The sequence below is a fragment of the Notamacropus eugenii genome, chromosome 1 (assembly GCF_028372415.1).
Source record: "Notamacropus eugenii isolate mMacEug1 chromosome 1, mMacEug1.pri_v2, whole genome shotgun sequence".
Taxonomy (NCBI): Eukaryota; Metazoa; Chordata; class Mammalia; order Diprotodontia; family Macropodidae; genus Notamacropus; species Notamacropus eugenii.
Genome location: NC_092872.1, coordinates 402,574,593 through 402,591,718, shown reverse-complemented (window position 1 = coordinate 402,591,718; position 17,126 = coordinate 402,574,593). Strand labels below are relative to the sequence as shown.

Genomic DNA, 17,126 nt, shown 5'->3' with positions numbered 1-17,126 from the left:
AAATAAGGAAATCAGGAAAGGTTTCTAGAAAGTAGTTCATGAGCTGAGTCTTGAAAGGAATTAAGGTTCCAAGAGGCAGTGATGAGGGAAGAGAATATTCTAGGCATGGGAAGATATTTTAAACATAGGGGGCAGCCTATGCAAATGCCTGAAGGTAAGAGATGGAATATGGAGAACAGTGAGTGGGCCAGTTGGATGGAATGCAGAGTATATAAAGGGGAATAACATGTAATAAGCCCAGAAATTTTGTCATTGATTTTATTTTCATTTTTTTTAAAGAGGCAATTGGGGTTAAATTAGTTGCTCAGGGTCGCACAGCTAGTTCTTGTCTGAGGCCAAATTTGAAGTCAGGTCCTCCTAAATCCAGGGCTGGTGTTCTGTCAACTGGGTGACCTAGTTATTCCCCAGAACTGAATTAAAATGCCAACCATTTTGGCATTTGGAAAATGGCTGTTGATTAATTTTCTATATATCTGGTATAGATAGTCTCTCTTATTAACCCCTCCCACAAACTTCCAGGGAGTAACTACTTCCCTGTGGAGTAGAAGCTGACTATTGCAGTTGTGTAGAGTTTTAAAAGTAGGGAGCATTATGTCATGTGGTTGCTCCAAGTTTGAGAACATTTATATTTGGGCAGCGAGAGAGCAGTAGAGCTGTTACCAGACTGCAATAAGAGTTTCATCTTATCTTATAGGTAATAGGGAGCCACTGAAGGTTCGTGAGCAAGAAAGTGACATAGTCCGATCTGTCCTTCAGGAATATCAATTTGATTGAGTTATGGATGATATATTAGAAAAGAAAGAGGCAGATTCAAGGAGCCCTGTTCAATTATTAGAATAGTAAAGTGAGAGGTAATAAGGACTTGTACTGAAATGATAGCTGTGTGAGTAAAGAGAAAAGTAGAGGTCTATGAGCAGTATGGAAGCAACTGATCAAATATGGGAGTCAAGTGAGAATCTAAAAAAAAAACCCCCAAAAAACCCCCTCATCAACTGCTGTCAACTTCATCATCTATGAGTAAAACCCTGGAAAGTATACTGCCAAGGTAAGTGAATTTATCCACAGCATTCAAAACTTGTCCACTTGCTGCAACCAATGGTTCTGCTATGGATGGTGTGATTCTGGCTGATGGAGAACCTCTGTTTGCTTGATATTGATTGTCAGGCCAAAATTAGTACAAGCAGCAAAGAATCGACACTGCTGCATCTTAGCTCAGAGGCTGCATTGAGTGCACAATCATCTGCAAACAAAAGTTAGCGCACCAGTTTTCCCTCTACTTTCATCTTGGCTTATAGCCTTTCAAGTCAGATAGTTCATCATCAGTGCAATAGCTGACCTTGATGCCATTTTCTTCCTTATTGAAGAAGTCCAACAACATCACTGAAAACACCATGCTAAAAAGCATTGGAGCAAGCACACACCCTGCTTCACCCCATTGGAGATTGGAAAAGCAAGAGGGCATCATTGTCCAGAACTTGTGCAAGCATCCCATCATGGAACTGGCATACAACTGATGAACTTCTCTGGGTGACTAAATTTTGCCATAATTTTCCATAAGTCCTCATGACCGACAGTATCAACAGCTTTGATTAGGTCCACAAACATTATGTGCAGACCTCTGTTCTGTTCCTGGCAGCAAACACCATGTTGACCATTCCTCCACCCTTTCTGAAGCCACACTGACTTTGACATAAATGACTATCTTCCACATCAAGGATCAACTGCTTAAAGAGGATTCTGACAAGAATCTTGCCAGCAATGACTAAAAGAGAAACCCCCTTCCCCACCCCATGATTATGATAGAACAACCTGTTTTCTTTTATAGAGATGGACAATGGAGGCATCCTTGAACTACTGAGGGATAACCCCCTCTTGCCATATAACCTAGAAAATTTCAGTCAGCTTATATATTGGCATTGAACATCCCTGTCTTATAAATCTCTGTTGGAATGGAATCAGGGCCAGGCACTTTGCCACAAGATAGGAGCCTAGAGGCATTCAATGCCTCTTCTTTAGTTGGAAATTCAGCTAAAATTAGAGATCAATTGACTTCACCCTGAGGTAAACAATCAATGGCTTCAGTATTGGTTGATAACAGTCTCTTGAGAACACTATGGAAGTATTCCATTTCTCCAGGACCAAGTCTTTATCATTGATCAGTGGCACTTCATTACAACTGATTAGTTGAAATGTACCAAAGATCTTTGGTACATAAATTGGCTTCAGGGCTTTGTAGAAGCACTTTGCATCATTACTATTGGTGTAAGACTGAATTTCATCTGCCTCCTCACTGAGCCAAGAATCCTGCATCTCTCTAAATCTCAATTGCACTTTATTTTTGATGGAGTTAAATATTGCCTTTCTAGAACATGTGAATTGTCCTGTTGGTAAACCCTATGGAGGCCTCATTTTTTGTTTAGTAGCTTCTGAATTTCCCCATCATTTTTACCAGATAAACTCTAATGTTTGCAAATGTTTGCAGATGAGTAAATATGGGGCTGTACACCAAGTCGCTGAAAACTGCTCACTCCTTTTCTACTCTACTATTGCTAACTCTATGCTGACTCAGCTTTCCTTCCAGGTCAACAATAAACTGTTCATCCAGTGATTTGAGTCTGCTAACAGTCATCTTGCCTTGAGATCACCACTTTTGTTGAATTCAAATGTTTAGCTTGAAGAAGATCAATCTATGATCAGTCCAGCACTCTGCACCCTACCTTTGTCAGTTTCACATCTTGCCTATTTCTTCTCCTTCCAATGACTAGTTTATTAAATGCCAGTGCATACTTCAAGGGTACATCCATGATATTTTGTTGCATTTAGGTAGATAGAAGAAAGCGTTGGTGATGAGAAGGTCATGAGACACACAGGTCTTCATTAGTAAGTGACTGTTGACTTTGCTACGTTCTGCTCTGTTTCTCCCAAGGACTCCCTGTCATGGCTGATAGTTTGTGCCTACTCTGGCATTAAAATCACCAAAACGACAAGCTTGTCCTCCTTTGGCACATTGGTGATGGGGTCTTCAGGTCTTCATAAGTGTTTTCTTTGACCCCATCAGGTCATAATGGGAATAAATGCGCTGATGATGATGGTGTGACAATTTCCTGCAAAAGGCAGTTCCATTGTCATGAGCCTATTACTCATCCCTTTTGAGAGGCCTCTGAGCTTTCTGACTAGATTAGATATGATTGCAAAATCTATGCCAGCTTCATGGTATTTCTCATCACAGTGACTGCTCCAGAAAATTACGTATCGAGCTCCAACTTCAGTAGACTAGCTTTCATTTGCCAGCCTTGTTTCACTCAGGGCAGCTATTTGCATGTAGCACCTGCTGAGTTCTCTCTTACAAAAAAGCTGTTCATCTTTCAGTTCTCCTGGATTTCATGTTGTCAGTGAGTGCATGCCCCTTCCATGTACCATTGGCGAGTAGAATCATCTTTGCGAAAATTTTTTTGTTTTAACTGCAGTGGGGGATCCCTGCCTGCCACAGTAAGCAGGTCAGGGTTGAGTGAGGCAGAAAATTTTTAGGGCACCTTTTCTAGTCCCTTTCTTACTTCAGAAGGTGAGCAGGGCAGTTCTTTAAAAAAATTTGCTCAGACATCTACCCAGAGGGTTGCCCTGGACCACTTGTGTGCAGGGTTGTGACTACAGCTCCCACTGTTTCTATACCTGTTGTTTCATCACTTGCCTATTGCCACAGGACTTCAAGGTAGGTAAGCAAGTACTGCAGCAAGATATCCTGTACACATCTTAAACTCAATATATCCAAACAGAACTCATTACCTTTCCCCCTAAATCCTCCCCACCTACCTTCTCCATTACTGTAGAGGGCAATACCATCCCCCAGCTCTCCTCAGGATTGCAACCTAGAAACCATCCTGGACTTCTCACTTTCTTGCATCCCCTCCCTCTACCACATCCAAGCATTTTCTCTGGCTGTTCCCCATCCTGAAATATTCTCTCTCTTCTGCTCCACCTGCTGACTTCTTTGGCTTCCTTTAAGTCCCAACTAAATTTCCACCTTATATTAGAAATCTTCCAAACCCCAAACCCCTCTTAATTTTAGTGCTTTCCTTCTGTTATTTCCTATTTATCCTATATATAACTTTCTTTATATATATTTGCTTGCTTGTTGTTTTCCCATTAGATCATAAGCTCTTTGTGCACAGAGAATTTGCCTCTTTTTGCATTCTCAGCACTTAGCATAGTGCTTGGCACACAGTACCCACTTAATAAATGTTTATTGATTGATTGATTAAAATTTCCACATCCTAGGATCCAGAGATAACACTGCTAGCATCATGCCTCAAGGAAATCAAAGATAGAAAAAAATACACTCCAAAATATTCATAATAATACTTTTTTGTAGTATCAAAGCACTGGAAATAATGTAGATGCTCATTTATTGAGAAATGGTTCAACAAATTGTGGTTCATGAATGTGTTTGAATGTTAATATACCATATGAAATGGCAAATATAAAGAAAATAGAAAAGTAGGGGAAGACAGTATGAACTGACACTCAATGAAATCAATAAAACAAAACAATGTAAGTGGAAATAGCAACAAAAACAAATGAAATGAAACATTGTAGTTATTAGAGAATGTCTTTCCTGTCTTTATAGAGGCTAAGGAACAGGTGTGGAGCACTGAATATACCATAAGACCTAACTGATGTGTCAGTTAGTCCAAAAGGTTTCTTTCTTTCTTTTTTATTAATTGATAAAAGGGATGGCTCACTGGGGAGGGAATGGGAAAAGGATATATTGGAAATGAAGATGACATAAAACCAAAAACAATTAAAAACAAAACAAAGCAAAAAATGTGAATTGTTCATTCATCACTTATCCCAAGCATCTCTTTCCTGAAGGAATGTAAACTTAGCTCCTTGTAGCTTGAGGGATATTTTCTAATTTCTTTATTTCAGTTTGCTTGTAAAACTATTTAGGTCTAAAAAGCCTCACTTAAGCCTCCCTTTAAAATCAGGAAATTAAACTAGTCTCTCAGCATACAGGAAAAGGAAGTCAAATGTAATTCAGCCTCAGGATAAAATGTGCAAAACACATTATATGCTGTACAAATTCAAAGCAAGGAGGTAAGCCATGATGAGAGGTGAATTACAGTGATAGGAAAGATGTTCCTTAAGGAAGGTTTATTTAGCTTTGAGAAGAGAAATCTAAAGAATAATGATGACTGTTTTTAAGATTTTTATGAGAGATGTTGATCAGGTTTCTAGGTCCAGGGATAATTGAACATGAATACAATGAATAGTCTTAAATACAAGTTGGAAGAATTAGGAAGGAGGTCTAGCTTGGCAAAATACATTTATTGATATAATAATTCTTTTCCTAAAGTGCCTTTTTCTGAGTCGCTAAGACTATGCACCTATTCTTCAATATTTCCTGCATGAAATACTGCAAACCTACTTTTGTTCCTACTTGTTCCAGACAAAAAAAAATGCTCTAGTAATCTGGGCTGTACTGACATGGTGTGTTTGGTATCCTACTTCTTAAATTCCCAAGCAGTGACTGAATTCTATGATGGCTGTATTGGTCATATTATTATGGCTAAGCTTTGTTGTTTCAGGAATTATAAGTTAGGACGAAGTACTGCAATATCCTTACCTCCTTTCCTTGTCACAAAACTCTACCTTGATCTTTCCTGTCTTTCCATCCCCAACCTTACCACTGTGCCATAAAACAGAGCTACTTACCCAATACTAGACATCATATCTATTATGTAATAGGTTGAGTGAGTTAAGGCAAGAGATTGGAAAAGCATTGTGTGGGAAGTTGAACCATGTAGATACAACATAGGAACTGAGATAGCTACAGTGGTGTGGAACATTGCATATACCATGAGACCTGATCGACATGTTGGTTGGTCCATAAACTCAACAACAACCTCAGACCAGCTGCCACTGATGGATAGGTATGGCCAAGAGCCCTCCGAATAAAACTACACCCCTTCTGGATCATAGACACTCTTTCTATTTCATCTCCTAAAGTTATCATCCAGGGAGTAAACTCCCACCACCACTATCACCAACTGTGAACCAATTACCACTAATGTTTCATGGAAACCAGCCTGGTTGAAATAGTTAGACATCATAAAAGGGAGGAGGTAGATTTTGCCCTGGGAAAAACAGAACCAGTCTATAGTCTGACCCATTATAGCCATTATCCATTTGAGGAACTCTTATGGAGAAGAAGCCTACCATGTCAGCAACCACCACCACCAATTGCCACCTATAGGCAGATAAGACCAAGAGCTCCTGCAACAGCAGCATCCCTAAAATCCAGGGCCAATCCAGGAGAACACTCTTGTAAAGGTGGAACCTAGCAACGACCTCTGCAGATTGTGAGGAATCAAAAGTGAAACTTTTATCCCCACAGTACTTGGCACTGTCAAATGGTAGAATGGATATATTTAATCAATACAAGAGAGTCTAAACATGTATTCCCATCTGCTTTGCTCTTGTACCTTGAACTTTTTCATCTGATTTTTAACTGAAACCTCCCATGCATGTTGTACTCTCCCATTAGAATGTAATCTCAGAGAAGGCAGAGACTATCTTAATTTTCTATTTTTCAAATAAACTTTAGGGCTTAATAAACACTTTTCAAAGTTGTTGTTTAGTAATTTCTGTCATGTCCCCCACCTCTCCCTTGCCCTTGCCCTTGCCCTCAGCCTCATCCTTGCCTCTTCATCTGTACTTTATTCCTGAGTCAGACCCTACCCCACGTTTTACTATTTGGGGTTGTTTGTCCCTCATCTTGTCTCCAACTGCAGCCCTGATGTGGACAGAAAGGTATCAGTATTAGTTAATGGCTGGTATAGATGGTAGCGAGCATGTTGAGTCCATTCACCCCAGGGATTGTTTCCCCTCAGTGATAACTCTGGAGACCATAAAGCGAGACCAATGGCAGCAAAGAGATGAGGTTACTCCCAGGGCTCCTGAGCTCAGGGTCCTGGGCTGTCTCCATTGGGGTCCGAGAGGAGATAGTGGTGGTTGGACCCCTTTAGGACATGCTATCTCTTGTCTCTCTCTCCCTGAGTGCCTTGTTGCTTCAGTTAGGCTGGCTTACTCACCTACCTTGCCTACCTTGTAGGTGACAGTTGGTGGGGATGACTGGAAGTAGGAATAAAGAATGATTTGGCTACATAGGGGGAGAATGACAAGCCAAGGATTCTGCCAAGATTGAGAATCTAGGTGAACCGAAAGGCAGTGGTGCCCTTTACAGAAACAGGAAGTTTAAAATGAAGCTAAGTTTGTGATAAGAGATGAATTCAGTCTTAGACATGTTGAGTTTGGATGCCTGTTATCCTTCCATTCTGAAATAATCAGTATGCAATCAGAGGTATACACATGGAGCTCAGAAGAGGGAATGGGACTCATACATGTTAATAAATGTATAGAATGAATGAACAAATAATATACGCATCTGGTGTTTGAATTCTGTAAGAATACTAGAGGAGAAAGAAAAAAAGCCTGGAAATATTTTTCCTTCTCTTTCTCCTCTTCTTCCTTTTTTGATATCGGCATTTCTATCTATTGAGTTTTATCCTGTTCTTTTTTTCCAGCATTATTTTTCTCTCCATTTTATCAGTCTTTTGAATTTTATTTCTGTATCCTACCTAGTTTGCATGACTTAAAATGTGAGAAATACAAGTTTGATTCCTACAACCAGAACATTAAAGAGATTGAATAAAATGGACCTTGACACATGTTGCATTGGGCTAACTTACTGCATGTATTCAGGCATTCCTATTGTAACCCTAATATATAAGAAAGTACTTTCATAAACTATTCAATTTTAGAATTCATACAAAAATACAGGATACAGAATAAAAGAATGGCATTTTTTGCCAAAATGCATTTGTAAATTGTAAGAAAATATAATGTAATGAGACCAGAGCAATAAAGAAATGAAGCTATGCCATTCTCCATGAATCTGATCACCTACAATTCCATCTCAGGTACCTATTGGCAAGGAAAATGTCATAATCAATTGGTATCAATGAAAATAAGAATGGTGACTTAGTCTCTGATGTTAACTATTTGTGCTAGTAAATAGTTGTTATTGTTTTTTAATATATCACAGTGATCTCATTTCAGCGTAGAGGTGAAAGCATCTACCAGTTTCTACCAGGATGTGTAGCTTTTCCAAGTGATTTTTCTCAGTGCTACTTCTATTGATGAACACAGCTAAAACCTGGTATTTTATCTCTTTGTTTTACTTTGTTGCAGCTTCTTTGTGTGATGTATGTACAGCAATAATATTGTTCTACTTGAGTTTTTCTTATTATAAACAGAATTGGAGTGTACAACCACATTCCATCTTTTTAATCCTTCTATTTGTTTTTTAATATCATAAAAAATTGTTGGCAATTAAATCCATAGAAATGTAATTATAGGAAGTATTAGCTAAAATGAATGTATATCCCTGTTGATGCAGATGATTTCAGAAGAACTCAAGTGATCTCAATTGATGCCTTGTTTGTTTCTTCAAGGAAGGATAATAGCATATATTAATTAGAAAAAAGAAAAGCATGGAGGCTAAGGGAAGATACTTTAAGAAGACTGGGCTGAACTCAAAGGCTTTCTAACCTGCTATATTTTCTTCTTTACTGTACAGTGAGGTTGCCTTGACCTGGCTATTCTAATTTAGACAAGAGAAAGGTGTTACTATTTGTAGAGTATGCCCAGTCTGTGGCAGAAAGCTATCTTAATTAACATTTTCTATTGTCCATAAAATAATGGGCCATATCAAACAAACCAGGTAGAAGAAGCAAATACATAACACTTCTACAGATATTTGAATATAAGGGCTGTGCCCAGAAAGAGACCTGCCCAGGGTGTTAGTAAAGCTCTCCAGAATCTCCAGTCTCATTAGCTCTTTGATAAAGTGCAATCTCAACTGATCCTGGGTCTTTCCCTTTAATATCACATCATGGATGAATGATCATGACTGATTTATCTTTTGGTTAATGTACTGAGCTACACCCTTGAACTTTACCTTAAAAGGGAAACAGAACAAAAGCTGGAGGCAGAGACTGGGAAGAGAAAGGGCTAGACACAGATCCCTGGACTTTGCAGGAGGGAAAATTTACACCTTTACAAGGTTCTGCCAGGTAACTAAAGGATCCTAGAGATGTTAGTGAATGCGGGCAGTGGTGAGAGTCATGGAGTACCTGGAATAAGCTAGAAATTGCTGGAATATAAGCCAGCAATAGTGGGGATACAATAGAGGAATTCTTGCACCCATGGCAAGGGTCCCTGAAGCAAGACTCCAGTTCTCAGCTGTAATTCTTTCTGTGAAGCAGTCATCCTCATAGAGTGTTAAAGGAGCAAGGGCAGTACCCAGGGTCAGGGGTTCATCTAAGTTTCTCCAGGGGATTGAACACCTCATTAAAGAGACAATAAAAGGATTAATAAAAAGTACTTTATCAATGTCCAGAGCATTGAGCAATACAACATCAACATTCCTGGTTATTAGGATTCCAGTAACACCCTCCTTTTGGAATGCTTAGAGAATAGTTTTGTGTGTTTGTTCGATCTTTGTTGCCAAAGACCATGTCATCAGAGAAGTAATGACATGACTTGTACTTGACTTTGTTTTGAGTGAGGGAGGGCTGTGCAAGTCACCAGCCTCACTTCTTCTCCAGAGCCATCTGAATCCAGTAGCCAGATATTTATTCATCAGGATGACTGTAGATGACCCAGGATGAGGCAATTGGGGTTAAGTGACTTGCCCAAGGTCGCACAGCTAGTGAGTGTCAAGTGTCTGAGATGAGATTTGAACTCAGATCTTCCTGACTCCTGCACTGGTGCTCTGTCCACTGTACCACCTAGCTGCCCCCGCTTAGAGAATAATAGCACTTAGCTGGAAGGAACCTTGGAGACCATCTAATCCAACTCTTCCCTCTGCCATTTTTTTTTCAGGCAAAGAAAGAAAGTCCTAGAGGAATTAGATAACTTGCTCAAAGTTACACAGGTAGTAAGTAATAGGGTCAGGTTTTGTGATTGGTTTGATTCTGGAAAGCAATTTGAAAAGTTTTTTAAGTTACTACAGTTTTTTTATACTCTTTGACTCAGTAACCCAACCACTGTGCATATGTAAGGGCAAGCAAAGTAGGATCTTTTGCTGTTGTTTTACCTCTGTTTTCGTTTGTGCCTCTGAATACGGTGATTAAGAAGGATCTTTCCCACCCATTGTCAGGTCTGGGAAGATTTGTGGGAAGGTCCACATCTTTTGTTAATGAGGCACTGGTTCTCAAGGGATATGATGCCTTCTGGCTCTAAAAAGTATATAAAGAATCTGAGGTTCTGTTTTATTTTGGGGCTTACTGATTTGAAGTGTTTGTTTGACCAGATAGGAAGTCGCCAAGGAGCCTCCCCCCACCAGCTTCGAAAACCCAGATGTTGGTGCTTCCCTTTCTGGTAATTATGGTCAGACAGTTGGACCTGTCTGTTGACTTGTGATATATATATTGATTATGGTCAAGCAGAAGAAGTCATGTCGATTGATCTTTGATTTCTCTGTATTTTCTCTGAAGTTTAGGGTGCTGACTTTTCCCTCTGAGCTAACTGAATGATACATGGGCCTGATGAAAGTGATTGTTAACCCCTCAAAAGGTGCCTAGCAGCACCCCCCACTATGTTTATTGGGGTGCTTACTGTTACAGTATGCCCTGAGGATGCAGAAAAACACACACACATACAAGCACACCAGAAAGTTGCAATGTATACCAAAAAAGTGGGTATTCATTAATTGGTAAATGACAAAGAGTTGTATATAAATGTTTTAGAATATCATTACACAATAAGAAACAACAAATAGAAAGAGTTCTAGAGAAACATGGAAAGACTTACATGAACTTACATGGAGGAAAGTAGCAAAACCTGGAGAAAAGAATGTACAGTAACCTCAATCATGTAAATCAAAACAATCTCCAAAGGTCAATGAACTCAGGTTAATTTTCATTGACAATGGAGAACAGGTGATGAAATACACTTTCCTCCTTGAGGTAGAGTGGTAGGGGCTTTGGATGTGGAATGTTGTATATACTGTCAAGTGTGATTGTTTTGCTGATTGGTTTTGCGTAACTTTTTCTTTATTAAAAGAGTACCATGAAGGGAGGTATATTTTGGAAAGTGACTATAGCAAAGTGACTATATATATATATATATATATATATATATATATATAGTGACTAATATAAATATAGTGACTAAATATAAAGTGACTAATAAAACTTAAAAACACAAAAACAAGTATAACTCAGGTTTCCAGATTCCAAATTCTCTGTGCTTTATCAACTGGGGTAAAGTATTGTGTTTAAGGAGACAACTTATTGAGTAGAACAAGTGGTTTGTTACATTGGTACTCTTTTCACTTATCAATATATAAATAAGGAAATCTAGAAATTTATACTATATCTGTTACTAAAATGTCTCGAGATTTCTGGAATATAGGAACTCTTTCCATGTTTACTGTAGATATTGGGCAAGGGATAGTTGCTTTGTTTTGAGGGTGAGATATGTATGTTATATTTTCCTTGTGAGAAGTGATGAGATCCATGGATGAGATGGTGCTCTTGAATACGGACCCAGGTGTTATCTAGAGGATCATACCAACACAAAAAGAGTCAAGAGAATCTTAATGCTCTAAACATTTTTCTTCACTTATATGTGAAGTTTGAATGGAAGGAGCTATTGAAAAATGACAAATCTGTTTTACTTTTGTTAGTGAAAAGTACTTTAGAAAGATCATTTTGACTTTGTTTTGGAACAGTGATTCTGAGATGGGCTCCCTATACACTTCCAAAGTATAGCACCTTGTTTGCCAGAAGTTCTGAGAATATGTTATATATAGACAATAATGAACTCTAGAATGTTAACAAACAATATGTTTCTCCAATGAAGAAACCTCTCTCACTTGGATCACTTAAAAAGTTGTGTGTCTGGTGGGGGATGAGGGAAAGCACTTGGCAAACCTTAAAGCACTGTGCACAGTGGGTAAAGCATTGGGTCTTGGAGTCAGGAAGACCTGAATTCAAATTTGGCCTCAGACACTAGCTGTGTGACTCTGGCCAAGTCTTTTAATTTCCATTTACCTCAGTTTCCTCATCTGTAAAATGAGGATAATAATAGCACCTACCTCCCAGGGTTGTTGTGAGAATCAAATGACATAATATTTGTATAACACTTAGCCAGTGCCTAGCATGTATTTAAGTGCTATATAAATGTTAGCTATTATTATTAAATGCCAGTGGTATATAAGAGCTAAAGGCAGCCTGATGACATTCATCCCATAGACAACTATGGCATGGAGTCTCAGGACACTGAGAAGATGTCTTTCAAAAGAAAAGGAGAGAAATAAGTTGATGTTCTCATCACAAGATATTAGATAGTACCAGAAAGGGCATGGCACACTAGAATAAATATGGCCACTTTTCAAGGATGACTACTCAAATGTTCTATCTTGGCTTCTTGTGGCATCATAGAGTTATTGTGCATGTTAGGACTAAAATGCCAACCATGTCATTACTTATAACAAAAATTTTCAAGGTATTTGATTCTCAAAAATACATGTAATATGCCCAGTAAAATACATTGACAAGCATGAAAACCAAAGGAAATAATAGTTTGGAGTAACGATCGACATTACTAGGATTTTGAATTGTGAAGTAATCAACAATTCTGTCCATTTTATCCCTGAAAACAAATTTGAACTTGTCACTGGTTTTCATCGTCAGGTCACTATAATTGACATTATCGCTGGAGATTTCAATACTGGCAAAGCTGATCTTTCTCTTGAAGCTGGAGATGGAGCTATTGATGATGTTAGCAATATTGACTTCTTCTACTTCCTTAGAAGTCCCCTAGTTTATAGAGACAGAAGTTAGCTTATAAGTACTTGACTCAGAAAAACAAGTGGATAATTAAATAAGGAAGATCTTAAAGCTTATAAGTGCTGAGGCATAGTGCTTAAATACAAGTTTAGTAAATAAAAGAACATCTAGTGCTAAGAAATCTGTTCTGATACTCAGATTTTAGGGTGCCATGACTTCTTTGTTACATAGTCAGTTACCCATCTCTAGTTTGTTGGCATAAAAAAATGGGAATGATGTTTGCCTACTTTAAGGAAGATAAGGTAATTAATTAAGAGCGCTAGTAGACTTTATTATCAGGAAACAGGCCATGTGTTTGAGTTCTGACCTGTGTAAAACTCTGTAATGAGTAATATCTTTCTTGGGCCACAGGATAGGGCAGATCAAGGATAGGGTGCCAGTAGGGCACAAGGCCATCTTTCAAATGGTTGATCTCAGTAACAATTTACCAAGATTAAAATAAACTTCTGGATGTGCAAAATTCAAATGATGTGAGCATCAAAATGCAAACCCAGGGATTTATTTTAATCAATACATACCTTTTCTAACTTGCACACAGATAGTAAAAATAATTAAATCAGTATTCTTGGTCTTTCATATATAGAATCATCTTGGTTAGGCAGCACGGTGTAGTGGCTTTAAAGCTTGCATAACAACCATGAAGACATGGGTTCTAGTGCCTGCTCTAACATATACTGTCTGTGTAACCCTGGGCAAGTCACTGAATCTCTCAGTGCTCTCTTCAACTTTCTGTGACTCTAAGTTGAAAAGAAGGTACCATTTTGCATAAGTAAAGACAGTTTCCTCATCCTGAAGTTCCTGCTGGGTCCAAACCCTGTCCTTGTCCTTCCTTCTTTGTTAATGGATAATGGCCCCCCTCTCTTAATTATTTTCTATTGATCCTGTCTATAGTTTGTTTTGCATATATTTGTTTGCATGATGTCTCCCTCATTAGATTGTAAGCTGCATGAGGGCAGGGACTATGTTTTTTACCTCTTCTTGTATTTCTACATTTAACCTGGTAATACCTGGAACATAGTAGGTACTCAACAAATATTGATTGATTGATGGCTCTTTATGACTCATGCTAGCAACTAAGCAAGGGTGAAAGTCATTGTGCTATTTGACTATTCTTGTTCACCATTTTCCCACCTGGATATACTCTGAGAGTCAACTCTGATGTTTTGCTAATATGAGCCCAGACTTGGGGACCATTTATATTTTTACCTCCCTGTCAGGGGCTGATGGTTAAATTACAAATTCTTACCCTGTCTTTGGCTGCCAGCTTCTGTAAAGAGCTATAATGAGCTACTGCATATTCCAACAGGGCCCCAAAAACAAAGCTAAAGCAGATCCCAAGGTATACATCAATGGCCTTTATAAAGCAGTTGGTGTTAGGCAGAGACGTACGGGAACCAATCATCAAAGTTGTCATTGATAGTACAGTGGTGACACCTAAGAAATAAAAGATGAAAAGTATTATCATGCCAGTGAAAAAGATTTAGATTTTTTTCTCTTTCTCCGTATAGATAGAGTTGAGTTCCTCCCTGAAAAAAAATCCAAGAACAAGTGAGATAGGGCTACAATCAATTCATATAGGAATGGACCACTTGTTTGAAAAAATTCTATTTTGAAACATATTATCTACCTTCTTACAGAGAAATAATGGACTTATATTGCTGATTGAGACATAAATTTTTTGGGAGTGGGGTGGGATATGAACAATGTAGGAATTTGTTTTGCTTGACTGTACATGTGTGTAACAAAGGTTTTGTTTTTCTTTCTCAGTGTGGGGGTGGGGGAATGAAAGAGGGAGAGAAGCTAAATTTTCTTTAATTGAAAAAGAATTTATTTTTTTAAAAAAATTAATCTTTTTACTTTGGAGGTTAGAGGGAGTGTTTAGTACACAAAATATCAATATACAGAATATCTAATATTTCCCCTACGTTTAGGGCTTCACTGTTGCAAATATACAATATCATCCTATGAGCCAAACCTATGAGAAAACCATCCCATGAGGTCAATGTAATAATAATGGGAATGATATTGACAACGTTAATGTTGACATTTGGGATATCCTTCTTGAATCATCACTTCCATTGTGGAAACTTACCAATGCAGGTTCTTGCAGGTACTGAATCAAGGGAAATCCAGAAGGAAACCCAGGATAAGATGACTAAAAAAGTAGAGGGAACGTAGGTTTCCAAAATAAAGTACAAGACATTTCTCCTAAGTTCAAATTGTAAGACCAGTCGGGTGTAATTTCCTAGAATGTAGAAAACAAGAGATATAAAATAATATCAGCTTACTTAGAAATTGAGTGAGTCTTATGTACTTGAAGGATTATAATATACGAAATTTCATTTTACAACAAATTCATTAAGTTCTTTGACATGGTTGGGAAAAACAGTGTTTTAGCTAACCAAATAGGTTAATAGAAATTTATCACATATGTTGTAATCAATAGCCAATTTCCAAAGAGTAAATATAGCAAAATATAATTAGATTATACTTACCACAATTCAATATTTCTTTGGCTATCATAATAATTTACACAGAGCTTTAAGGTTTACAAAGTACTTTACAAATATCTCCTCATTTTGTCCTTCCATCAACTTTGAGGTAAGTGCTATATCCCCATATTACAAGTAAGGAAACTGAGGTTGACAGAAGTGATTTGTTCACATAATAAGTGTCTGAGACTAGATTTTGACTCATGTCTTCATGACTCCAAGACTTGCTCTCTATCCACTGTACTACCTAAATGCCTCTAGGTCTGCCTCTTTGGTTATGCAAAAAACATTAACATTAACTCTTGGCCGCTAATTTGAACAATTATTGCATTACAATCATGAAAGTTAGTTAATTTTGAATAAAAGTGCTAAATAACAGACTTACCTAGAAAATATCTGCCTGTATATTATAGTGGATAAATCTAGCCTAAGCAATAGATATGTTCTACCTAAGTAACCTTTAGTTTTTCTTCAAAGAATGTTGAGCAGAAAGAAGGGGATGAGATAGTCAAAGTCAGGAGTAGTGACTGCCAATAGACCACATGGAGAGGCAGTTTATACTAGGGAAGTTGGAGAAATCTAATTTGTGGTGGGATACTTAGTGGTAGAGTTAGGAAAGGTGTGATATGGTGGACAGACAGGAGGCTCTAGTTGCAAAAATTTAACCCTGAGAATTTAAACTTGAATCAAGCAGCTAAAATACCAGAAAAGTCAATGAAGACAAAAGGGTTCTTTTTATGGAAAATAAAGTCATTAATTGAATGAAGTGACTTTGCGGGCATCAACTTTCTCACTTTGCTAATAAGGAAATCAAAGCCAGGACTCAGCCTCTAGTCATACAGAAAATGGTAGAATCAGGATGGGAACCTAGATCTACTGACTTCTAGTCCAGTGTTCTGTCTATTATGTAACACTGCCTCTTGATAACTGGATCCTTTCACCTGACTTAGAAGGGAGCCTTAAGGAACATTTAACCTCTATAACTTTATATGAAATCCTGTATCTTTTGTGACTTTAATCAATAATTCAATTTTTTATTAAAAATAGAAGTTAACAGATACCAATAAATATTTGTGATCTTTAAAATGGAAATAATCTTGGTTCATATGGAAACTTGAAAAAGTACAATGCTATTTTCCCAATATACTACAGCTCCCATTCCAAGAAAGTAATTAAGATATATATTTTTGAAGTTCATAATCATTGATGGTAGTATCTTTGATGTTATCACAGGCTACTGAGGGAAAAAAATACTACATTCCCTATTTTATACCTGAAAAATCATGTGCATATTTAAGGAACCTGGGACTGATGGGGTATCTAATTATTGAAACACTGTGAAACAATTTCTTTTCAACTGTGGAAGTAACCCCGCTTATGTTGTGAATTTCTGATACCTTCCTCACCTATCAATACAGCATTAATTTTTGTTGTGGCAGAGAACCAATCCTCCAGTAAAACACAGAAGAAATATCATTTCAACAAAGTGATTTCAAGGTGAATTTTATGCATGTGAGAGCCCCAGGGTTTCACTGACTATTAGAAAATGACTTTGGATAAATGTCACTTTGCCTCAGAATTGGCCTAGAAATGTCTTCTATTCCTTAGAGAATTATTCCACTTTTGTGTTTTAAATGGATAGGGACAGGCCCAATTCTTTTTTTCTCAGGAGACTTTTCTATCCAGAGGGGCAGTGAAAAAGTGTAAAAAGGAGAAT

The 17,126-nt window shown here is 37.8% G+C and overlaps 1 protein-coding gene across 2 annotated transcripts in view; it reads right to left on the bottom strand.

The window, feature by feature from the left end:
- Nucleotides 1–12,438: 12,438 nt before the first annotated feature.
- GABRP (gamma-aminobutyric acid type A receptor subunit pi) overlaps nt 12,439–17,126 on the bottom strand; it is a 42,882-nt gene continuing 38,194 nt past the window's right edge. For both annotated transcript variants that reach the window (XM_072630952.1, XM_072630953.1), the window contains exons 8-10: nt 15,010–15,162; nt 14,164–14,351; nt 12,439–12,887 (exon numbers count right to left, since the gene is read on the bottom strand). In XM_072630952.1, coding sequence (XP_072487053.1) covers nt 12,585–12,887; nt 14,164–14,351; nt 15,010–15,162 — 644 coding nt within the window. In that variant the 3' untranslated portion in view covers nt 12,439–12,584. The remainder of the gene's footprint in view (nt 12,888–14,163; nt 14,352–15,009; nt 15,163–17,126) is intronic.